The sequence below is a fragment of the Exophiala viscosa genome, assembly GCF_022695815.1.
Source record: "Exophiala viscosa unplaced genomic scaffold EDD37scaffold_4, whole genome shotgun sequence".
Lineage (NCBI taxonomy): Eukaryota > Fungi > Ascomycota > Eurotiomycetes > Chaetothyriales > Herpotrichiellaceae > Exophiala > Exophiala viscosa.
In genome coordinates, this window is record NW_026944356.1 from 2,140,149 (window position 1) to 2,162,744 (window position 22,596).

At 51.3% G+C, this 22,596-nt stretch overlaps 10 protein-coding genes across 10 annotated transcripts; 5 read left to right on the plus strand and 5 right to left on the minus strand.

Moving 5' to 3' along the window:
• Positions 1-302: 302 nt before the first annotated feature.
• On the minus strand, positions 303-1,967 carry EDD37DRAFT_649787 (homocitrate synthase; the record flags this gene model as incomplete). Its single annotated transcript, XM_062818172.1, has 4 exons — positions 303-706; positions 759-949; positions 1,109-1,226; positions 1,280-1,967. 4 exons carry the CDS (start codon positions 1,965-1,967, stop codon positions 303-305), a joined length of 1,401 nt encoding a protein of 466 aa, XP_062671351.1.
• Positions 1,968-2,664: 697 nt separating this feature from the next.
• EDD37DRAFT_389168 (uncharacterized protein) lies at positions 2,665-3,967 on the plus strand. The gene has a single exon (XM_062812207.1). It carries the CDS (start codon positions 2,987-2,989, stop codon positions 3,776-3,778), a length of 792 nt encoding a protein of 263 aa, XP_062671352.1. The 5' UTR covers positions 2,665-2,986; the 3' UTR covers positions 3,779-3,967.
• A 189-nt stretch (positions 3,968-4,156) lies between these two features.
• Positions 4,157-4,495, minus strand: EDD37DRAFT_649789 (uncharacterized protein; the record flags this gene model as incomplete). The annotated part of the gene is made up of 2 exons (XM_062818173.1): positions 4,157-4,338; positions 4,393-4,495. The coding sequence occupies 2 exons, from the start codon at positions 4,493-4,495 to the stop codon at positions 4,157-4,159; spliced, it is 285 nt and encodes a 94-aa protein (XP_062671353.1).
• A 74-nt stretch (positions 4,496-4,569) lies between these two features.
• Positions 4,570-6,478, plus strand: EDD37DRAFT_629635 (putative sarcosine oxidase). The gene is made up of 2 exons (XM_062816536.1): positions 4,570-5,036; positions 5,106-6,478. Exons 1-2 carry the CDS (start codon positions 4,853-4,855, stop codon positions 6,392-6,394), a joined length of 1,473 nt encoding a protein of 490 aa, XP_062671354.1. The 5' UTR covers positions 4,570-4,852; the 3' UTR covers positions 6,395-6,478.
• A 239-nt stretch (positions 6,479-6,717) lies between these two features.
• On the plus strand, positions 6,718-7,907 carry EDD37DRAFT_649791 (D-3-phosphoglycerate dehydrogenase; the record flags this gene model as incomplete). The annotated part of the gene is made up of 3 exons (XM_062818174.1): positions 6,718-6,810; positions 6,894-7,316; positions 7,410-7,907. The coding sequence occupies 3 exons, from the start codon at positions 6,718-6,720 to the stop codon at positions 7,905-7,907; spliced, it is 1,014 nt and encodes a 337-aa protein (XP_062671355.1).
• A 34-nt stretch (positions 7,908-7,941) lies between these two features.
• On the minus strand, positions 7,942-12,738 carry EDD37DRAFT_389035 (UDP-glucose:glycoprotein glucosyltransferase-domain-containing protein). Its single transcript, XM_062812205.1, has 2 exons — positions 12,343-12,738; positions 7,942-12,290 (listed from the first exon to the last, which is right to left on the minus strand). Exons 1-2 carry the CDS (start codon positions 12,486-12,488, stop codon positions 7,976-7,978), a joined length of 4,461 nt encoding a protein of 1,486 aa, XP_062671356.1. The 5' UTR covers positions 12,489-12,738; the 3' UTR covers positions 7,942-7,975.
• EDD37DRAFT_389136 (uncharacterized protein) lies at positions 12,737-14,575 on the plus strand. Its single transcript, XM_062812206.1, has 2 exons — positions 12,737-13,628; positions 13,732-14,575. Exons 1-2 carry the CDS (start codon positions 12,949-12,951, stop codon positions 14,351-14,353), a joined length of 1,302 nt encoding a protein of 433 aa, XP_062671357.1. The 5' UTR covers positions 12,737-12,948; the 3' UTR covers positions 14,354-14,575.
• A 599-nt stretch (positions 14,576-15,174) lies between these two features.
• EDD37DRAFT_563844 (uncharacterized protein) lies at positions 15,175-18,960 on the minus strand (the record flags this gene model as incomplete). Its single annotated transcript, XM_062813979.1, has 5 exons — positions 15,175-16,788; positions 16,870-17,751; positions 17,965-18,266; positions 18,363-18,842; positions 18,903-18,960. The coding sequence occupies 5 exons, from the start codon at positions 18,958-18,960 to the stop codon at positions 15,175-15,177; spliced, it is 3,336 nt and encodes a 1,111-aa protein (XP_062671358.1).
• A 212-nt stretch (positions 18,961-19,172) lies between these two features.
• EDD37DRAFT_629643 (endoplasmic reticulum-based factor for assembly of V-ATPase-domain-containing protein) lies at positions 19,173-20,042 on the plus strand. Its single transcript, XM_062816537.1, has one exon. The coding sequence runs from the start codon at positions 19,330-19,332 to the stop codon at positions 20,032-20,034; it is 705 nt and encodes a 234-aa protein (XP_062671359.1). The 5' UTR covers positions 19,173-19,329; the 3' UTR covers positions 20,035-20,042.
• On the minus strand, positions 20,043-21,823 carry EDD37DRAFT_577635 (allantoinase; the record flags this gene model as incomplete). The annotated part of the gene is made up of 1 exon (XM_062814405.1): positions 20,043-21,823. The coding sequence occupies one exon, from the start codon at positions 21,821-21,823 to the stop codon at positions 20,168-20,170; it is 1,656 nt and encodes a 551-aa protein (XP_062671360.1). The 3' UTR covers positions 20,043-20,167.
• Between the last annotated feature and the right edge of the window lie 773 nt (positions 21,824-22,596).

Below are 22,596 nucleotides of genomic sequence, written 5' to 3' on the forward strand. Positions count from 1 at the left end.
AGGGATACACGGTGTAACTGATGACCTTCCTCGTGTCAAAGGCTAGCGCTATATCGTTCCGTGCGAAAGACTCCGGAACGACAAGAAGGCAAGGCATCCAGTTGGTGCTGGAGCGCAACAGCGGTCAGACGGTGCCACTTATTTCAATAACAGGTGAGGGAAAGCGACTGTGGCCATTCAGTAGCATGGTATGCTAAAGCATGCAATCACAGCGTATGATTCCCTTAACGCCTGTCCCCTTTTTTGACCCCCGGATGACCATGCTATGCAGCTAAAACAATTGAAGCTATGGAGCCTGCCTCCTACACGCCATTTGCAGCATCGATAGGCAACCCGGCAGCGACCGAGTCCAACTTGGCCTTCTTGTTTGCAGCCTGGTCAAGAACGGCCTCCTCCTCCTCCAATAGGCGCTTCTCTCCTTGAGTCAGGCCTTCGACCAAAGGCACGTCGGCACCAGCAGTAACGTTCTTGTGGAAATTGCGGATGATAGCATCGGTATCGTCCAGGGTCAATTTGCGAATATCAGCCAAAGCCTTGACCTTTGCAGTGCATTGCTTGTATTCGATGTCAGACATATGCAGCCCGAGCTGTTCGCATCGACTCTTGATTGCATTCCAGCCAGTCAGACGACTTGCGAAATGTACGTATCGAGATAGCCCGAAATCCGAGGGGTTCAATATCTCGTATGTGGAAGGGTTGTTAAGAACTAGCACAGCAGAGTAAGCATTGCTTTGATGAAGATGAACATCATCACTTACTTGCTTTGGCATGAATGCCTGCCTTGTGGGTGAAGGCACAGAATCCAGTAATCGGGTTGTTGAAAGGGACGTTGATCTCGACGGCTGAGGCAACCAAGTTCTCAATGTCCTTGAGCTTCTCAAGCTTATACTTGCTCTTGACGTAATCTCGATCGCCGACGATCATTCGTGCCATCAGACCACCGAGGGGACTACGTCAATCAAGGTTAGTCCAATGGCCACATTCAGAGAAAGACGGGTTTCGTGGGATGAAACAAAGGTCTTCGGGGTCGATTCATAGGCTGATGACCCCAACACCTAATCTTCGCAACCTAGACGCAAAAGCAGAATGGGAAAGACGGATGACTTACGTGATTCCGTTTCGCTCGCCAATGCCCAGGACGGATGTGTCGATGTGTGTAGCGCCAGCTTCCAATGCACAGAAAGCATTGGCAGTTGCACAGCCAGTATCATCGTGGAAATGGCATTCTGTTACGTCAAGTCAATCGACGTACGTTTTGGTTGGAGACTGTATGTCTTACCGATATCGCAGGATACCACACCACGAAGTGTTCGTACAAGGTCATAGACTTGTCGAGGTGAAGCACACCCGACTGTGTCTGCGATGCCCACTCGGTTGACACCGATCTTGTCCACCTCGTGGTAGATTGTGAGAAGATCAACCAGATTGCTTCGGAACGAATCTTCTGAGGAGAATCGCACTTCCAATCCCTGACTCTTGACATAATTAATCACTTCCACGGCTGTTCTTCGAATATGGTCCATATCTTTGCCGTGTGAATGTTCCCGAAGGTGAGATGAGGTTCCGATGACGATATCGAGACCGCTCAATCCTGGGATTGCGCATGCCATACGAGCATCGTCCATATGACACCGAACATGGGTCAGGATTTTGGCCTTGAGACCGAGAGCGCATATCTTCTCACAGTCTAATCTTGACTGCTCCGACGCAGCAGGGCTCGTGAGCTCTATGTAGTCGACTCCGAAGTCATCCAGAGCTTGTGCAATCTTGATCTTGGTTTCGGTATCGAAGAAGCTGTTGGCGAATTGTTCTCCTTCTCTTAACGTCGACTCGATGATCTTGAAGCGACCTACGTTCGACAGGAAGTTATCCACGGTTGCGTATGGGTTTTGCGAAGGACGTTCGGCTGCTGAACCGCCGTTTGTGCCATTAACGCCGTTGGCTCCGTTGCCGTTGGTGGTCACCATTTTGACAACGTTGGTTTTGTCAATACTGGTTATCAAGAACTGAAGAGCGTAATGCGAGGTGAGAAGGTGGATGTGGTGAAAAAGGTGAAGAAGGTGAATGAGGTGGTAGAAATGCACGTCTTTAAAATCGGTGCAAAAGTTTGGGTATGGACTTTCCTCATTTGCCAGTGACTCACACTACTGCAGGTGCGTAGCGGCATCGGAACCTGGGCAGAATTTTTCCACCTTTTTCTGTGCATCATCGTGACTTTTGCTTCTCCGCACCTTCCTCCGCATTGGCATGTACGAGACACCACCTGAAAGTATTATTTCTCCTTGCTTTGATTCGCAGCGCTTCCTTTTATGGCTACAGAGCTACTTACTCCAAATGACCGAGGTACGAAGCTACCCAGCTAGACATGGGAGCGGGAATGGTGCTGCGTAGATATTGTACTACTCGTGCTTATTAGATATCACGGTCAAGCCATAAAAGGCGGGTCTAATCTCTCGGTGAATACTGCTCGACTCGGCAGTTGAGGGCGAGTCCTTCCTGTGCCTGTGTACGGGTTAATCCATAGAGATCACGTGGGAGGGCCTGGAGGTTAGGGCAGCGACACCTGGAGTGAAAGCAAAACACACCTGCTCTTGGCAGGCGGTACCGGTGCCCAAGCCATGTGACCTTGGGTGAGCTGGAAGGGTGCAGTTCTTTCCTTGCGCAAACCTGTCAGGCTTTGTCAGTGACGACCTTCCACAACTCAAGTACACTTTCTTCACTGATCGGTACTTTTCAGATAGAGAAATAAAGCGAGATACTCCGAGGGTGATTGACTTTGTCTACATTTTCTCTGCATCTGATAGCCATTCTTTCATCAATCAGTTGAACTTTCTCATCTCCAGGCCTCAGACGGATAGACGCCTGTCAACCTTCGTTAGCTGCCTCGGCGGGAACAACACAAACCCCTCCATCGACATTCATCGACTGCAGATTTCTTCAGCTGCATACTGTTCGGCGAGTCTGAGAGGCCTATCGAGTCGCAATCATGGACTCGATGAGGTCTCTCAACACCTCACTACCTTCGACTCGACCACCACCTCCCGAACAACTTCTTCAAGCCTTCAAGAACGCTGCCCTTTCGGTCACCAACCTCTATAAGTCTGCCGTGACAGATCAAAATGCCAGTCGGCAAGCAGGATATCAGGAGGCTCTGGAGGATTTGTTGAGTTTTTTGGACCGCGAAAACCTGGGTTTGCAAGATGGGGAAGGATGGCGAGTGAGACAATGGGCAACAGAGCGATATGACGGATCTGCACACCCACAAGGCAATGACAGCGATGACGAGCGCAGCGAGATTTGCACACGACCTAGGAGCCTCACTCCTGCCAAAGAAGAACCACCCGCACCATCAATCACTGAGAGCGAGCCGGCTAGAGCAGAGTCCGCAACACAGACTGATGAACCCGACGCCTCAACTGATCATGAACCCGCCCCGGCCACTGAAGTGTTCCGATTTACGGGTCATTCATCTACCAATCATTCGGATCACATGCAGACGGACGACGACAGCCATATTGTCAACGCTGCCGAAGCCTCGTCCTCGGTCTCAGCCTCATCCAGTGCCCCGGTCCGGCTTGAGATTGTGAACAATAAGGGATCACGTACACCTCACAGACATGGTGGAAACCAACGCAACGTTAACAACAGATCGTCCACTCGCGAATTCACATTTACGGCAGGCACCAAACGGAAATTGCAGTTTCCCGATTTTTTCGACATATCCAACATTGGCTCTCGTGAAGGGTCCGGAGGGAACAAACGGGGACGTTCTTCGTGAGGTTTGATTACGACGGGGGGTTTTGATTCTGCCTGTCACGTTTCTAAGACTTCAGCGTTTATGGACTTTCTCATGAGGACATGACCAACAGCATAGCGAATTTTGTTGATTAGCATACATATATGATAACTGCTCGTGTTGAGCAACTTCCTTCCAAGGACCAGTCGTTGGTGGTCTAGATTTGGGCCAGAGCCTAGTCTAATACATTTCATACAAGCATCCAAACTCTCTCAGATTGTGTTGCACGTAGCCTCGAGATCTTCACTCGTCACCACTCGAGCTCTCTTGTGTCGTTGAGAAGCCATCCGGTGGTTCTCCTCTCCGAACGTTGGTCAAATTCGCACAGCGGATACGTGTCCACGCTGACCAGGGCGGCTCCTAGTTGAACATCCGATAGATTCCGAGCCCAACCAGAGTCGCTGACAACGAGACAATGCCCAACTGTCTTGAACCGTACTTGTACTTCGACTTGCTCAATTCGATGACCTTTTGTTGTGCTCTGAGTTGCTGCATGCCGGAAAAGTACACGTAGCCGCCCAGGGATGTCAGAGCAGTAGAGCCTGAGTTCGCGAGTCAGCTTGGGACTCCAGTCACTCAGTCTCATCAAAACGGACCAACTATTCGGCAAGAGAGACAATCATCCTTCCCAAACGCTTTAGGGTCTTCGAAGTCGTCGAATTTCTGCGCTTTGGCAGAGAGCAATTCCTTGAGCACCATTGCGGTGGAATTTTGTTCTCATACTACGAGTCTGGTTGTCATGTCGACTTATAGAAGCTCGTCCACAAGACCCACGAGAAGTCGACAAAGACAGTGGTGGAAGACGGCCACCTTGGAATGACAAGAAAGCTGTACCGGCGGGCAAACATGCCAAGATCTACATAATGCTAGTCGGCAAGAAAGGCTGCGGAGAATAGGGGGCAAATGCCGACTTTCCTATCTACGATGGTTTCGTTGTCGGCCGTCGTGGCGGAATACACCGCCCGATGGCAACATATTGCCACCAAAACCAACGTCCTCTTAGTGACCTCTGGATCTGCTGTTTCCCAGGTACATTGAGATCCGACTGTCTTTAAAATGGTGGCTACGAAGCCGTTGCAGAAAACAGATGCTATCATCGTGGTAGGGGCTGGGATTTTTGGCCTGAGCACGGCGCTACATCTCGGCTTACGAGGCTACAAAAATGTGACTGTATTCGATCGACAACCTTACGATGACACAAAGTATGAATACACCGCGGGGGCCGATTCGGCATCATCAGGTAGGACCCTGCTCTTTTGAGTCACACAGTCCTGCTCCAGCTCGGAGAGCTGATCTGGTGTTGGTCCAGACAACTACAAAATAATTCGCTCTGGGTATGGCTCGGAAAAGGTGTATCAAGATCTTTCCACCGAGGCTATTCAACACTGGAATGCCTGGAACGAAGAGATCCTAAGCGGAGAATGCGTTCCAGATGGCATGACACGGTCTGATAAGGTCTTCATTAACAACGGACATCTATCATTGACTGACAAGGACGACCTACCTGAATTCGAGAAAGCAACGATCCAAAACATGGAGGCTGCCGGACAGCCTAATACGCAACTTGTCACAACTGATCCTGGCCAAGTTGATATCGCGGATCGCAAGGGATTGGGATTTGCTATTGACCCGTTTCAGCGGAGAGCCAAAGGTAAAGGCTACCTCGGTGTGCTCGACACGACAGGAGGCGTCGCCGTGGCACATAAGGCTTGTCGATTTGCCCTTCATAAAGCCAGATTGCTTGGAGTGAATTTTGTGCTCGACCCACACTCCGGCGCCGTGGAATCATTCTGCTACGATGCTGGGGGCAAGGTAAACGGGGTGCAGATGAAAGATGGAAAAAAGCGTCACGCCTCGAAGGTCGTCGTAGCCTGTGGAGGCTGGACCCCGTCTATTCTACCCGTACTAGACGGGATCTGCGAAACCACCGCTGGATCCGTGATATTGATCAAGATACCACCCGACAGCGCCCTCTATGAGCGACTTGCTCCGGAAAGGTTCCCATCATGGGCGTGGAACATGCGTGACGGCAAACTCGGTGGGCTCTACGGCTTTCCCCGCGACGAAAACGGATATTTGAAGATTGGCTACCGGGGCACGAAGTACACCAACCCCAAGGTACAAGAGGATGGGAAGGAACGCAGTGTGCCGGTGACGAGATATACTGCCGAGGAGACGATCACGCAAGTCCCGCAACAAGCCATGAAGGTGTTCAAGTCGTTCATATTGGAATATTTCCCCGATTTGGCAGAGAACGGCATCGACATCGAGCTTACCAGACTGTGTTGGTACACTGATTCCTTCGATAACCATTATGTCGTCGACAATATACCTGGACAAGATTCACTCATGGTCGCTACTGGTGGAAGCGGACATGCATTCAAATATTTGCCCAACGTCGGCAAATGGGTCGTAGATATCATCGAAGGGGTCGGTCTTGAGCGTGACTTGGTGAAGCACTGGCGCTGGAGAACATTGCAGTCTGGTGAGAAGCCCTTCAATGTCCTTCAGGAGGGCAGCAGTGGTCCAAGAGCCTTGAGAAATGTTGAGATGTCGACGGATAAGGACTTGAAATTGTCTGCGCAGTCCCGTTTATGATGACACTCTTTTGCGACGCGCAGAGATTCGCGTCAGACTTCCACGTATGAACTTATTCTAGGACTTTTGACATGTTCTTCCTGTGCTCCGTCTAAAATTGCATCTTGTTATTAAGAGCATATATCAACGACATCTGTTCCGGGAAACTCCGTACGCGTATTCATTTCGCGGAGATGGGCAACTTCAATACTTGCAGCTCAACAAAGCCCATGCAAGTACTTTGCGCCCTGTGGCATACCACGTTACAATGCTTCGACAAGGAATGTTACTATTCTTAATCATCAACCCGTAACCACCAAGTTAAAGAGCCCCGTCATTCAATCATGGGCAAAAAACCCCTAGTGGTGGCGCTCGGCGACCCCAAGTACGCCGGCGAGGACTTTATCAGCGACTTCAAGAAGGATTTCGACTTCGAGGTATGTATGACATATCCCACTCATTCCAGCCCCTGCCATGCCCGGCATGAGAGAACTTAGTGTCTCATATATGCGAGGTATAGATCCTCCTTGCCACAAATCACCAAGAAACACTAGACTCCCTTCCCAAACTCATCGCCAAATCCGGCCCAGTCTCAGCCTTCATAGTCCGTATGGGCACACCACCATACGAGCCCTTTGACGAAGAAATGTTCAGCCCCCTCCTGCCGCACTGTAAGATCATCACTTCCGCATCAGCGGGCTTCAACGAATTCGACCTCGACTGGATGACCGCCAACAAAATATGGTTCTGTAACACGCGCAACGCCGTCGCCGAGGCTACAGCCGATATGGCGATCTTCCTCATCCTCGCTGTCCTCAGAGACACCACGCGTGCTGAAACGGGCGCTAGATCTGACACTGGCGCTTGGAAGACAGGACTCGTACCGTGCCGCGATCCAACTGGCCTGACTTTGGGTATTGTCGGTATGGGGGCCATTGGCAAGGTATGTCTACGCCTTTTCCCTGTGATCTCCTAAGAGATGCGCCCAGCATCACGGAAGGTGCCTGATAGGCTGGTGCGGCTAACGCCTGGTCAGTACACTGCCAGAAAAGCTTCAGTCTTCAACCTGAAAATCAAATACCACAACCGGCACCAGCTCCCCACCGAAATAGAGAAGGAGTATAACGCAGAATACGTCTCAAATCTCCACCAGCTCCTGTCCGTGTCAGATATAATCAGCATATCATGCCCACTGAACGCCGAGACAACGAACATGATCTCGCACGCCGAATTCGCCGCCATGAAACAAGGTTCTTTTCTCGTCAATACCGCCCGCGGCGCCGTGATCAACGAAGAGGCATTGATCGAGGCTCTCGAGTCCGGTAAAATCACCCGCGCAGGACTCGACGTCTTTTGCAATGAGCCGAACATCAATCCCTATTTCAAGACGAGCGATAAGATCGTCGCACAGCCGCATATGGGTGGGCTGACGGACGTGGCGTTCATGAAGTCAGAACGGGAATGCTTTGAGAATATCAGGAGTCTGTTCAAGACTGGAAGGCCTGTTGCGCCGGTTAATGAGGTCAAGACATGATTGACCAACCGTCTATTTCTGTTGTACATTCTATATGTGGTCTCGGTCACCAAGAACATCTTTTTACATCATAACTCGTCTCTCTTCCGCTCATCGCTGATCACTTCTTCAGCGGCCTCCTTCAGTTCTGGTGAGGGATCCTTGCTGTCTGCTGCCTGCTTGAGGACGGCTGCAATCTCCTCGTCATACTCTGTCCACTCGGGGACTTGTCGCCTGGCCCTGTCCAGCTTGGGCTCCTTGGTCAAAGGATTGTTGCACAGATCTATGGTCTTCGCAACTGATAAAGCCTGATCGCTGCACCACGTCTCACACCACAACCACTCTTGACTAAGACTGTGGATGGGTAGCACATGTTGCATATGGTTGGGCAGATCTTGATCAAGATTGCTCAGACTGTTTGGATCGGAGGAAAGAGACTGATACTGCTGTCTCAGCCGGTCACCAGCTGCCAATTGACGGAACCGCTTGAGGTCGACCACATAGAGAGCCGAAATGTGATAGGGTTTGCCGCGCAAATATGTCTCCCAGTATCCTTGTTTCCAAAAACGGAACCCTTCCATCTCTGTTCTAGAATCACACATCGGCGTGAAGCCGTAAGGTGCTCCTTTCAGATCGACTCTGTTCAAGTCCATCATGTCGACTCGGACAATTTGATCTGCGTCCACGAAAATGACTTTGTCTAGGTCCAACGGGAACAGTACATCCAGGAACAAGATCTTGTAGCCCCAGATCTCGCGCTGTTTCTCCTTTTGCCCTCGCAGCCAGTGTGGCCACTTATATGTGACCATTTCGAAGTCGAAACCATAGTGCTCCGCAAGATCCGGCAGAGTGGCCTTGAAGGATGGCGACAAGAACTGTTCGATGAACCAGAATTTGACTGTGTGCTTTGTATGCTTCATAACAGACACCATCATAATGTTGAGCATACGCTCATACAGGTGGCCCGATGCGACCGAAAAGATGTTGATTTCGGCGTTGGTAGACGATGCTTTCTTGAATCCCAAAGAAGATAGCGCGGACGAAGCGAACGATGCGCCTTTATTGAGATATTCCAAGGCTCCTCCAAGCATCGACGACTCTAGGACATCTTCATCTTCCATCCCAGGTTTTCGTGAAAGTCGTGGGAACAATGTTACACCTTGGAACGACAGGAGAGCTGCCGAAGTCGTTTCGTCTCCTGTTCGAGCCGCATAGCCACTAGCTCCAACACTATCGAGGTTAAAGATTTTCGAAGACTTGCCCGGCTTCAACGAAAAGTGCCAGAAGCCAGGATTTGCCTTGAACTGGAAGTATCCCAGGTTTGCCATAATGATAGTGTCTGTGAAATGTGGCTCCTGCATAGTACCAACTACAAGTTCCACACCTCTTGGTGGAGGACCAGTTGTGACGTCCCGCGCATGCCCTTCGATGAGTATATGTTCAAGCTCGTACAACGCATAAACGTTCTCTCCATCAGGTAGGTTGCTCAATTTGATGTTGTCAAGGTCGTAGATACACTCCTTAGGCGCAACTAGCCAGGACGGAGGCACGACCATACCAAGATTGAAAAGAGTATCTTCTGGTATTCGTTGGAAGGAAGCCGTCGGTCTTTCGAGCGAGCCATCGCTGTCGAAGGTAGGCTCGGCGCTGATCACCTGGCGGAAGAATCGTTTGACTGGCAATTCCGTCAATCTGTCCTTGGGATTCAGGAAAACCTTCACGCTGACACCATTGAGCTGCGACAGTGTTCTGAGTATCGGCACCCATTGTTGCACCAGCTCCGAAGCTGGATCAACGACAGCAACAATCTGTATTGTGGGCTCATCTGTATTGGACACCTTGATGGCTGTATAAGTGTCATTCCAAATCTTGTATCGATCCATTCTGATTAAAGGTGCCGACTCTCTGAGACCCTCCGGCAAATCAGACTTCAGTGATCTGGCAACAAGTGAAGTGACTTTGGCAAGGTCCAAGGCGTCGTGAAATCGTTCTTCGAGTCCCAGCCGGGTGATGGCAGTGGTGACTGGTGCAATTCGTTCTCTGCGCTCATATTCGAGCAGCGACTCGAGATCGTCCTCGGTGAATGATTGATCCAATGGAGCTATAACACGTCCATTTAACCATAAGCCACTTTGACCCGCTAATAGACCAAGGCTTTTGACTAGTCCCTGCATTGAAGTCCAATAAACGCTGGCGGCTTCTGCTGCATCACCTGTGCCAGCGTCAGTGCTGGTGTTGTCTTCGAGCAACCTTTGCAACTGCTCCAAGCTAACATCCCGACCGGTGTCTTGAGTCAAAATATGGAGACTAGTAGCTGCAGTCCCAGAAACAGCAGTTGTTGATGGATTGTGCAAGATCAATACATCAATCTCAGTATGCTGCTTCTGAAGCTCCATAGTTCGTGACAGAAGTGCTCGACCATCTTCAGAGTCAATGTCTGCGACCACAAGAACATGAGCTCTGTCGCTGAGAAGCGTTGCTTCAGCACCGAGGACTCGTGGTATATCTGAAAGCTCACCGGGAAACTCGGTGGCAAGGCGGTTCAGATCAACTATGTGGACATTCTTCGGGTCACTGGGAAAAACAATCTCATTTCGTCGTGTAGCAGCATCGAAGAGAAAGGCAGCAGGTACCCAGGCGTCTTCCAGTACTGCACCTTCATATATAGCTTGTTGCAACATTTGCAGATCCGAGAAGACGCGTGAACTCATAACTTCGAACCAGTTGTCACCGCGTGGCAGTACAACTCCGTTGACGATAAATGGAAGGGTTGAGCCTGTCAGGGCAAGCCGTTCGACGTAGCTGTCTCGTGCCTTGAGGCGTGAATTCAGTGATTCGTCTTTCAAGACCTCTTCGTACGAAATCTGTTCTTTGCCCTCGCGAAGCGAGTGCTCCTTTATAACGGTGGTAAAGATCTTTCCCGGGCTTGTCGGTAATCTCTTGGTTAAAGCGACTTCGGTAAAGAAAGCCATCAACGTGCTCAGGCCGTAATTATCCAGTAAGTGGTACGATAATCTCGAATAGAGGTCAGCCGCTTCGCCGGTGCCGACCGGAACCAGGGCAATTCTAATCGGCACTGTTCGTTTGACAAGATTCTGCAATGCGGTCGCGGCAAGCTCAATATCCTTGATATTTGTTATGTTGATTGGTACAATGAGGTTGTGAATATCACGAGCCACTTGAGGTAGTTGACCTGGGTACATTCGCTGAAATAATGTTCGTAAGCTCGAAGGCCATGCCGCGTACCTTTTGTCCTGCTCAAGGTTGTTCATCCACATCAGAACCTGATCGTCTTCTGTGTCATCTCGCCAGTCGAAACGTTGAGGAGACTCATTTGCTTGTGCCTCGGCTATGACTTCGCTGGAAATGAGGCTAATGGCTTCAGATGAGGTCAGTCCAATTTGCTGAAGGTCGCTTATAATCCGCCTTTCTCGTCGCAGATGGTCAAGGAGGGAGTACGCATTGATCTGACGTGGCTCGATCTGAACGCCGTTGATCCAGAAGACGTTATAGCCAGATGGCAGAAACATCTCTCGATTTGCTCTGTGCTCAGTCACAAATTCTTTGCTCGCATTGGCCGATGCAAGCACTGAGGAATACCGAGGGAAATCGGACGAGATCTGCAATAGGCTTTCAAACGGATCCGAACTCGATGAAATGAAACTGGCCGCATTAACTCCCAGACTGACCACCTCCGAAGACGTCAAAGGTTTCAAGTCCGTCAAATCATCTTCTTGTATTTGCTCCAGGGAAATGTCCGCGGCTTCAGCGGCGTCGGTTAGCTGGGCATCCCGGTCGTCAATAACGATATAGTCTGTCCGCTTGAGCACCAACTCAACACCATAGCCGCTGACATACAGAGGTCTGTTACCCGACAGACTTGACGGCCGATACCGCAATCTGTATGTGGATCGTCCTGCACGAGCGGTCTGGCTGACAATCCGGTGGAATTCACCAAATATTGGATGGGTAATGTCTGCATAGAGTATGGACGACGGGCCCTCAGAGTTGCCTCCCAGCACGTGGTCGAAGGGAAGCTCGTCGTCTACATCTGGCAGAGGAATCGGCTGTTGAGCATGGTCCAGGGCTGGTGAACAGTATTGCTGGCCAGCAAGATACACCCATACCGGACATGCGGCATCCTGCGCCGCCATCAAATGAGGTTGGACCGATGTATTGTAGTACTGAAAGTGGGCTTCGACGCGAGGTGCTGCTGCATGAAGAGCCAGAGCGAACTTGAACGACGACAGAGACTCTGGATTCGAAAGGTGGCCATCATGTTGTAACACGTCTATGAATTTACTGTACAGCTCTTTCTCGGTTTGTAAGTCTGAGAAAGCACCGTCTGCTATGCGATCGAGGAGAGGGAAGTAAGAGGAGGAGTTTTCCAAAGCAGCCGTTTCACTACATGGGTGTCAGTCTAAAGTCTTCGGGAGGTTTGGCACTTTCGACGTACAGCAATTCGACCAGATAGGGTGCGGCGGAGAAAGAGGTCTCGAGGGCGACGTTGATGGAAGCAGAGGAGCGCGCGAATGAGTTGAGCAGTACTAGGGGCAACAGCCCTGCTGCAGCGAATCTCCAAGGTAGTGTAGAAGGCCGCATGGTGACGAGGCTGTCTCGAAAGGAGGTCGGAGGATTGAATGAGATGTTCAAGGCATAGACAGTATCCTAGGGAGGGGACATGGCAGAAATCGACGCAAATTATGAAGACGTCCAGGTGCTCGATAGTTGCCCTACAGCTAAGCGAAGAACGTGTAAGAGTACCTACCAGGTAGGTAGCAAGCAGGACGGTACAGTATCAGAGGCGTCAAAGGCCAGCGTGTAAAGAGGACAAATAAATAGAATCCCCAATTCAGGAACGTATCCATCTCCCTCTCCATTCTCATGCAAGGCGGACGATGAATCTCCAACTCCGCAAAACTCAAAAATATTTCCCTAGATCGATCCCGCACTCATCACTTGCTCTGACTTATCGACCTGGAACTGTGGAAGAGGTCGCCATTGATCTGGCCTCCAGTCGCGGCTGGACTATTTGCTACATGCTCGCGCCTTCCCCCAGAGGATGTCCGTTATCCTTTCACACTTCCGCAATGCAGCCCTTTCGTGCTCCAACGGCGGCCTGCGATCGAGAAACATCACCGCATCGCTCAAAGTCGTGTACAGCTCTATCTCGATACCACGTCCTGTAGTACCTCCTAGGAGCCGACGTCCGGCCTGCTTCTTAGAGCGCTTTAACCCTACGTTTTTCTCGAAGGACCCCCAGTACCCGGATATCAGCACGCGACCAGAGGTATCTCGTACCCGCAATAATGTCCCACGAGATCTGGCAGACTTGAGACCCACCCCTCTCGAGCAGGTTGAGTATGTTGAGGGTCCGGAAGAGACTGAAGATGGCCGCATCACGTCGTATCAGAGGTTTCTGTACTGGCGTCGTCTAGGAAAGGCTTACTACAAATTCTACCAAGAAGGTATGCGGAAAGTGTCTGCAAACCAGAGAGAAAGAGAACAAATCCTCAGCCGGTATAAAATAGCCCAGAATTCCATGGCAGACGTTACGGTGACCTACATGGTTCTCTACCAACTATATGCGGGAGAGGGCATGAGGCGACGGGCATCGGACGAAGTACCGAAGTTGACAAGAAGAGAGTACAATATATGCATTCGCACCATGGAGGATGTGCGGAACTCGTGGCCATTCTCTTTTATCCTGTTCTTCTTTCGCGGGTTGACACCCCTAATACAGTGAGTCGATTCCTGTTTGTGTACAAGCCTTCTTATCGGGTGCACAAGCAGATCTTCCGCAGCTCTCGAATTCCAAACACGATACTGATAATCCCCTTTCCAGTCAATTTATCAGCCCGCTTATACCGGGACCTTGCCGGCGAGAACAAGATCAATTGAGAGACATGAAGAGACTTTTCAAGGGCTGGGAGTCCTTAGAGAGACGACTTAACGAGCAGGACGAGCTCTACGCTAAAAGCCGCACTGCCGCATTTCAAGTAACAAGAAGACGTCACATGCTATACACCGCCGTCTTGAGAACATCCATCTTCAGCGGATTTGCCAAGTACATTCCCCCAAGTTTGACTTGGTTTGGCATGCGTCTATATGGGAAGGGACTCATCAGTCGCCACGAGCAGATCCTGGCAGATACTGTCCTCATTATGCGGGAGGGTGGCTTCAGCAAATTGAGTACGGAAGATGTCGTCGACTACTGCATACGAAGTGGATCAATAGCGTTCTATGAGTGGGCCAGGAAGGCGGTCGAAAGGGGCGAAAGTTACAAGCATGCATTCATGGAAAGACACATGGTGCCAATTCTGGAACAGCACGCGAAGAAAATGCTTGACTGTGACTGGCCAAGGTTGTCCACTGGAAGCCTCTGGAAGCAGGAAATTGTTGTCCGGTTTTATGATCGCACGGCGCCTGACAGCTGGTTTTTCAACGCGCACAAAGCCCGCCGCTGAAGGCAGGGTCTTGCCCTGAGTCCAATAGCCCACCGCGAGGCATCTCCAGCATTCGGTTGCGACGAGGAAACACTGTACACGACGTACAATCGTGGCACTAGCGTGCCTGGATGCTTGCCCGGCGTGGGTGCCCATGACCGAAAGCGGGGCACTTCTCGAGCTTTGCAAGAAGACACTTGTGCCGGTACAACAGGAATAGTTCAAGCGGCGTTCGCACAGAGTTGTGCAACCCAGTGCCGTGCTCAGGTTGAGTATACTGGAACCCCTGAGGCAACGCTCGAGAATGCTCGACCACACACCGCGTTCGACATCGACCTACTCAACTGAGGACAAAAGGTGGACTACAGGCGACTTATTCTAGCCCGGAACAACGTCCTCGTTCAACAGCGTTCTCAAAAAGGCCGAGTCCAAGTTCGTTAGCGTGGACCGTGTATGATCAAGAGATGAAGGAGCAACTGATACATTTGCGCGGCGGTGACGAAGACGTGTGCCGTGAAAGTGAAAGACGTGGAGAGCATCCCAGAAATGCCAGTGGCGCGGTCAGAGGTCCCAGGAATTCGAAGATGTTAGCATCCCGTATGGCCCGGCATGCATTCAGATGGGAGACACAGAGAGACGAGATCGAAAGAGGATGTTAAGAGCATACAGGGAGATTCCTTCAGCTCTTGCCGAGCCAAGAGAAGACATCAGTATCTCAACTGCTGTGCTAAGGAGTAATATACCGCCAGGGTGTGACGCTGTACCTACCGGGCGCAGTGTATCACAAAGAACTATGTACAATATTAATCAGCTTGCTCCGAATCATCCACCATCGTCATCCACTACTGTTCATCTTCACTCTCGTCACTGCTCTCACTCGGACTCAAACTCCACCCCTTCCTCCGACTTGACCGCGCTGAACTCTGCACGAAGCGAGGCTGGAGCTGGCTACTCCGCACCCGCTGCGCCGACTCTTCAATGCTGTTGAGAAAATTATTACTTGCAGCATCGTCATTACCCTCTTCCCTGTCATCGTCTTCGTTCTCGTCGGAACCGGCATCAGACTCAACGGCGCCCTGATCAAGCGGTATATAGTCATCTTGGTCTGTGACAGCGCCTCTTGCATTAGCGTCAGCACCTTCAGGTCCGCCGGTAGCTTCCTCATTTTCATCCTCGTCCCCATCTTGGTCTTCGTCGTCTTCCATAACAAGTTCACCGTTCTCTTTAACTTTGATCTCCTGGAGCGGCGACCGTTGAGACAAAGCACGCCGTTGGATGGGGATACTTGGTGAAGGTACATCCTGACTCGGGGCTTGTCTGATGGTTTCCGGAGATCGTCCCAAAGCCGAGGTGTTGGCTTGCGTGCGGTTGAACAATTGACTTAGTTGTAGAGCACCCTTGGGAGTCTTGTGGTTCAGAGGGTTGCGTGGTAGACGAGATGCTGATTCTGGTGATCCCTCATCCTCTTCATCTGGGTCTTCAACATTTTCTTGGTCGTCTTCGTCCTGTCCGTCTTGCTCTTCATCAGTATCTTGTTTATTTTCATTCTCAGCAGCTGTATCTTCGTCCTGATCGTCGTCTTCATCCTCACTTTGAATGATCTCTGGAGAGATCGGGTTGCGGAGACTTGACTCGATTTTGTCGCCCCTTAGTCGACGTTCCATCTTCGACGGCGTCAGGATTCTGCTTGACCCGGGCGTCTTTTCGAGTCCTTCGACTTTCACCCATCGTCCCCCTTGCTTCATGCCATGAACAGCTCGATAATGGTTGGAACATTGCTGCGGGGTTCTTGTCCCGACCTTCTGGCTGATTTTGCTCCAGGGGACCTGCCAGTCCTGCGAATCTGCAACAGGGCCGAATTCTCTGCGAACCTGCACGAGTGCATTGCTGAACTTGGCGATCTCGTCCTCAGTCCATTGGCCCTTGTCGACGTCGCGGTGTTGTAATTTGTGTCGCCATCGCTGACTGACTGCATCCGTCGTTCTTGTGAGACGTTTTGCAATCTCTGACCATTTTGGCCCGAATTGCTTGTACAGCCGGGTCAACTCCTTGTCATCCTCTTGTGTCCAATTTCGTGAACCCTCCAGGTTCTGGAAGTTGCGCTCCCGATATCGTAACATGGACCGCTTGTTCCGCCCCGGAAGTACTTCAACATACTCTTTGAGGAACTGTACTCGGGTGATGAAGTGCCAGGGCCATGCTGTCGAGTTGATACGATTCAATGAATCAGTCATCATGTCATTGAACTGTTCAGTGGTGATATTATGGTCTCCACAGAAAGTGTCCCTCCAGTTTTGGAGTGCTCTCACTTCCTTTCCACTGAATGGTCCAGTACGGCCTTGAGAGAGATCCTCCTTGCCATGTCCAGTATCCTTTTCGTGCCTGGTGAGGAGGCGGGTGTTCCAGAACCGCTCCGTACAATCATCGCACCTGTACAATTTTGAGTGCACATTAGGCTTCTTCAGATGCTTCATCAACCCGTCTTCCGCTTTGAACCTAAAGTGACATGTGCGACATTCCAATTTTTTGTCCTCGACATAGTGCTGTCGCGGCTTAGACCGAGAGCTGTTGTCAGCATCGTCAAAGTCGGAGTCAGCATCTTCGTCTTCGGCCCCTGCACGTCGAACTTGGCTGCTGGGAAACGTTTTCTTGGCGATGGAAGTGGCCATCTGTGAGGGTTCTGCATCAGAGCCGTCCACTTCGTTGTTTCCAGCACGTCGAATAGTCGCAGGCGTCGAATAGTCAACATCAGGGTCTGCTCGCTTCTTGCCTTTCGGCGTGGTGTAAGCAGCACGTCGAGCCTTCTTGAGAGCAAAGGCATCCAATCCACTCGGGCGAGTCTCCTTCTTGCTCAACGTCTGGGAGGCCTTTTTCGTCGTGTTCCCATTCACACTGGTGAAGCCCCCGGAGGGACCAGCTTGGCTGAGTGGGACAACGACTTCGACATGTGAGTTTTGGGCAGGAGGGGCTGGGCTTTGACTGGTAACAGAATTCGACCGGGCCCACCCATCGATAGTACCCTGTCGACCTTTTCGGAGCGTGGGGACTATCTTGTCCGTGATCTGCCCACTAAGCGCTGTCTTCTTGATAGTAGTTGCGATTGCCGGAGACTCCGATCTTGTGACTTCAGATTGAGCAGAAGTCGGAGGAGAGTTTTGGATGCGTTTTCTCCGCTTCGTGGGCTTCTGCAATGTCGGCGTTGCGACCTGCGCAGTCTCCAGCGAAGTGCGTTTACGTTTCAGTCCATTGGCGCGAGCAGTCTCGAGGTCAGCAGGTTTCTCTTCGGGCTCCTCGAAGACGCTAGAAGGCGTGGGTGACTGAGTTTCGGAAACTGCATCAGCGTCAGAGGCTCTGCTCATCTCTTGCTCGTCTTCAAGCATATCGTTTTCCGGCACATTTGTGTTACTCAGCGACCCATCCTGGTCAGAACCATCGGCCTCTGGAGATTTCGTGACACCGATGTCATATTCTTCCACGTCAGCCTCCAGCGCCCCGTCAGAGTCAGGCCTTGTACCCTCCTTTGAGACAATTGGTGCCGCTTGTGTCGTTTCCAGTGGCGTCGAATATCCTGGAGAATCTCCGTCCGGGGGTTCTTTCGTTGCGCCGTTGTCCAGCGGAGCCGATGCTTCCACTTCGTCTGCGTCCTGCCCATGGCCCACACGAGCTTCAGCAAGGGCCAATTCCACGGCAGTATGCTTAGCCATGTGTCTTTTAAGTGTGTCTGCTCGGCTCAGCTTTTGGTCGCATACGAGGCAGGCATAGCTCTGCGTATGAATCGAAGCATGGCGAATTGCTGTTTTCCTCTTTGCGAAGGTCTCTCTGCAATCGTAATTCTTGGCGAATGGACATAGGAATCGGCCTTCGTCATCGCAATCGGGCTCCGGGACTGACGCATTCGTGGGACCTGGAGCTGGTGTATTGGGATTCAGACCAGCTTTCACAGATACCCTTTCTGGTAGGACGTCACTAACGACCTGAATAGCAGGTGTGTCATCAGCGCCGGTAAGATGTCCATTGGCAAGGGGCTGACTGTCTGCAATGGCCTCCTCGTCATCGGCGCCAAGTGGAATTTCCTCGATAGCTTCCCCATCATCGGCCTCGACTGGACTTTCCTCAATAGCTTCCTCGTTTTCGGCGGCTGGAGGACTTTCTTCAGTTGCTTCCTCATCGTCCGCGTCACCAGAGACCGAGTCATGCGGCCCCGGTGGCGTTTCTGTCGCGCCTCCTTCCCCGTCACTAACATCCGAAGTGGCATAGACATCGAATGCCTCGGGCTCTCGTTTTCGCAACAACTCTATCTGCTCTGGCGTGGGTACGACCTGGCTCAGGACGGGTATTTCCTCGCTAGAATCTCGTTCTGCTGATATCCGTCCCCTTTTCTTCTTCCTCTTTTTCTTCTTCTGCGTCTTCTCTTTCGCAAGCTTTGGCACTTCGACGGGCGGCGCCGTTATTGTTGTGTCTCCGACTTCATCTGGTTCTCGATCGTCCGGAATATCTGAGAGGTCGGTTTCTGCCGTTTCAAGTCAGTCTCACTTCGTGACCCCTCTCGTCCTACGTCGTGCGGACTTACGTTCTGCTTCCTCTGGCTGGGGCGGGGCGCCGGATTCTTGACTCTGCTCGTTACCCATGGTAGCCGGAAGAATAATATTGCGCCAGCGTTCAAGGCATGATGAGGGGACGAGCTTTTTGGAAGACGCGACGCCTTCGCGACTTGAAGGCTCGATTGGAGGAAGGAGCTGACCGAAGGTTCAATTGCGAAGTTAAGAATAATGCCTTGCCGAGTCCACTTGCGACACCAAATGCATGCACACACGCGCGACAACCGACGTCGCGGTGAAGGTCCCGCAGTGGAAATTTGTGTGGAGAAATTTAGCTTCACTTCAGCCTTCTCTGGCATCCCCCGCAAGGCTACATCATACATTTGACCTCAAAAGTCCGAAATCAGCCAGGGAAAATATTGCTCCTTACCCTACCGACAGGTCGAAACCCAGGCCGCAATGGTGCTTCTAACTACTACTCCTCGCATTCTTGCAGCCATCTCCACTCTATCCCACACCGAGCGTTCATCTCTAAATGCGCTACCTTCGGATCCTGGCGCACCGATTGAGCATTCAACCCTCATTAGTCTCTCGAAACTCGCCCGAGAGACCAGTTTGAACAGCCTTCTACGTGGAACGCATATCTACAGACCTCCTCCACCTCCCAAACCGGAACCATCGCCGGGATATGTCGCTCTCATGGCAAGATTGCGGAGGGAAGAGGAACAGCGAGAGTATGCCAACTTGGTGTCTAAACGAGGTCTCGAGATTGGCTTGGATGAGGAGAAAGACGACATAAGCCCTCAGCTGGTCTTCAATATCTTGTTGAGCATCGTCATGTGTGCGGGTGCTATATTCTATTTGACCAGATGGTGGCACAGTGACGGACTACGAGTCTTGTTATCATTGTCTACGGGAGTTGTGGTCGGGGTCGCAGAGGTGACAGTGTACGCAGGATATCTGAGGAAAGTCAAGCTGAGTAAAGAAAAAGAGGTGACCAAACGAGAAAAGAAGCAATTTATCGGCGAGTATAAAGGAGAGGTGATGGACACGACGTCAGCAGCGACAACCATTGAGAAGCAGGAAATATGGGGGCGGGGCGTCAACGGAGGCATAAGAAGGCGAGTAAGAGACAAGTGGGAGAAGGGAAATGAGACGAACTGAGTAGAACAAGTTTGTAAGAACATGATCATTTCAAATCTCAATAAACCAGCCTTGATGGTCAATTTTGAGGAGAAGCAAACCTTTGCGCCCATCTATGCTCGCTTTAGATAACAAAGTCAACAAGGCTGCTACATCATCGTTCGTAGTCGTAGATCCATCTCTTGAACCAGCTTTTTACTCTCTTCAGCTCTTTGAGTCTTGGCTCCATCAATAACTGCCCAGAGCACCCTTTGCCGATGAAGCCATTGTTGGGGCCTCCTCGAACGAACACTTGCTGACCACGGAGTAAAGTTTGCTTGACCTGCCCGGTCATCGTCTTGCCTTGATATGGGCTGCACTTGTTCCTAAACAGCATGGTGCTGGGCTCTACCACCCACTCCGCAGTATCGTCAAAAACACAGATATCAGCGTCGAACCCAACAGCCAAATCGCCCTTTTGTTTCTCCAAGCCCACCTGAGCGGCGGTGTTGATGCAGCACCACTTGACGACATCGGTAATGGCCGATTCGGGGGAGGTCAGACCTCTCCTTGTCATTTCAGTCCATAAGATGGGAAGACCTAGACCAACGGAGGAAATACCGCCCCATGCGGAGAAGAAGTCGCCCGATTCCGAATCCAATGGCAACGCACTTGCGGTACCTTTCGGCAGGCTAACGTGCCCAGGTACGTGAGAAGGAAGGAGCTTGAGATCTGGCGTGCATGGTGAATGATCTGAGACCACCGTCTTGATCACGCCTTCGTCGAGGTGTTGCCGTAGCTCTTCCCAGAGCCTATCCTGGTTTGACTGCGTGCGAATAGGCGGACAACACTTGTGTCGTGTATCTCCCAAGGCCACTTGCTCAGCAGCCAGTGACAAATAGTGCGGACAGGTCTCTGCTGTAATGTTGATCCCTTGCGCACGGGCTTTTCTCAACAAAGGAATAGATTCCATAGCCGACAAGTGGACAATATGTAAGGGTAGGTTGGGAGCCAAATGTGCCAAGGACAAAATTTCCTCGACGGCATAAGTCTCAAAAGCCGGCGGTCTCGACTCGAGGAACGTGCTGTACGCGTTCAAAGGTCCATGAGGCGCTAAAGGAGGGAGAGATGTCTGAACGTCGTCACCCACAGAGTCGGCAATAGGTGGTATCATCTCGGCATGGAACATGACTGTTGTGGGCTCATCTGCGAGCTCTGCGAAGACCTTCTCGATATCTGATGAGGAGACGGCTGGGAATTCTTCAACACCACTGTCAATCAGGAATCCCTTGAAGCCTCGAACACCTTCTCTGACAAGGGCCTTGAGTTCGCCCTGGTTGCCAGGGATGATACCTCCGTAAAACCCAACATCAACCCAACATTGTCCTTGTGCAGCCTTGACCTTCTCTTGCAGTCCTGCCACAGTGGTAGTCGGCGGTATCGCGTTCAAAGGCATGTCCACAACTGTGGTCACTCCACCAAAGGCCGCAGCCTGCGTGCCGGTGTAGAAACCTTCCCATTCCGTTCTGCCTGGCTCGTTCAGGTGCACATGGGCATCTACAAGACCTGGTAGTAATATGTGTGGAGAGTAGTCTGTGTACGGAGTGTTTGGAGGAAACTCTGATGTAGGGACCACCGAATCGAATGTTGCGGTGATCTTTCCAGTCGCATTGGATATAACAATAGTGGCAGGGGAGAGCTGCCCTGACCTTATGACTCGGGACGAAGCGACCACGCTAATGGGTGAATCGTTCCCGGCATCGAGATAGCCATGCGGAGGAGAGCGTGGAGGAGTCGGATATGGATGAAAAGTGTCCTGTGGGTTAGACATGGTGTTATGTGTATAGTCCTGCCGCTTGTGGATTGGTATGGAAGACACAGGGTCAAAGAGTGAAACGGGAGCGTGCTATCGGAGTAGTGAACATGTGAAGGGCAAACGAGGCTTATCAACAGATGATAAGCAATATCACACTGCCTGTGAATGATAAGCGGATGCAGGGCTTGGGCACTTTTCTGGGGGAGCTTTGTGGGGGATAATACAAAGGGAAGCCATTGTTGTATATAATATACGCCCCTTTGAGAGCCGCAAGCGACCGGGCCATCGCCTCGACTCGGGTTCTTGCACGTCTTCTCAACCACATCGGAATGTCCAGACGATGCTGAAGGGGAAGTGTGGAGCGATGTTGGCGGAGGACTCCGACATATCGAAACTTGGTCAAGCGCATGGAGACCCTCTGATTGGGCTTTGGGTATGGGAGCCATCGCCGAAAGAGCCTCCAGGTGTATTCGTTACTCGATCATATCGAGTAGAGATAAGGAAGCGACGTGCGGTCGAAATCTAAATGTGGGTGGGTTGGGAGAGGAGTGGCGGGCTGACGCGCGCGTTATCGTTGGGGGTCAGCTCCATGCGCCCTGACCGCATTGACCGATGTAGGAAGGACAGTTGATTGTTCGGCGAACTCGGCACCGTGCGATCAGCCTAAGCCTCATTGAGTCTGAACGGCTCTCCCGCTGGTGTCTTCATTACTCGATATATATCTCCTTTTTACTCGATCAAAACCTCTGACTGGCACTGTTGTGAATATTGTCTTTCGCTTCCATGAA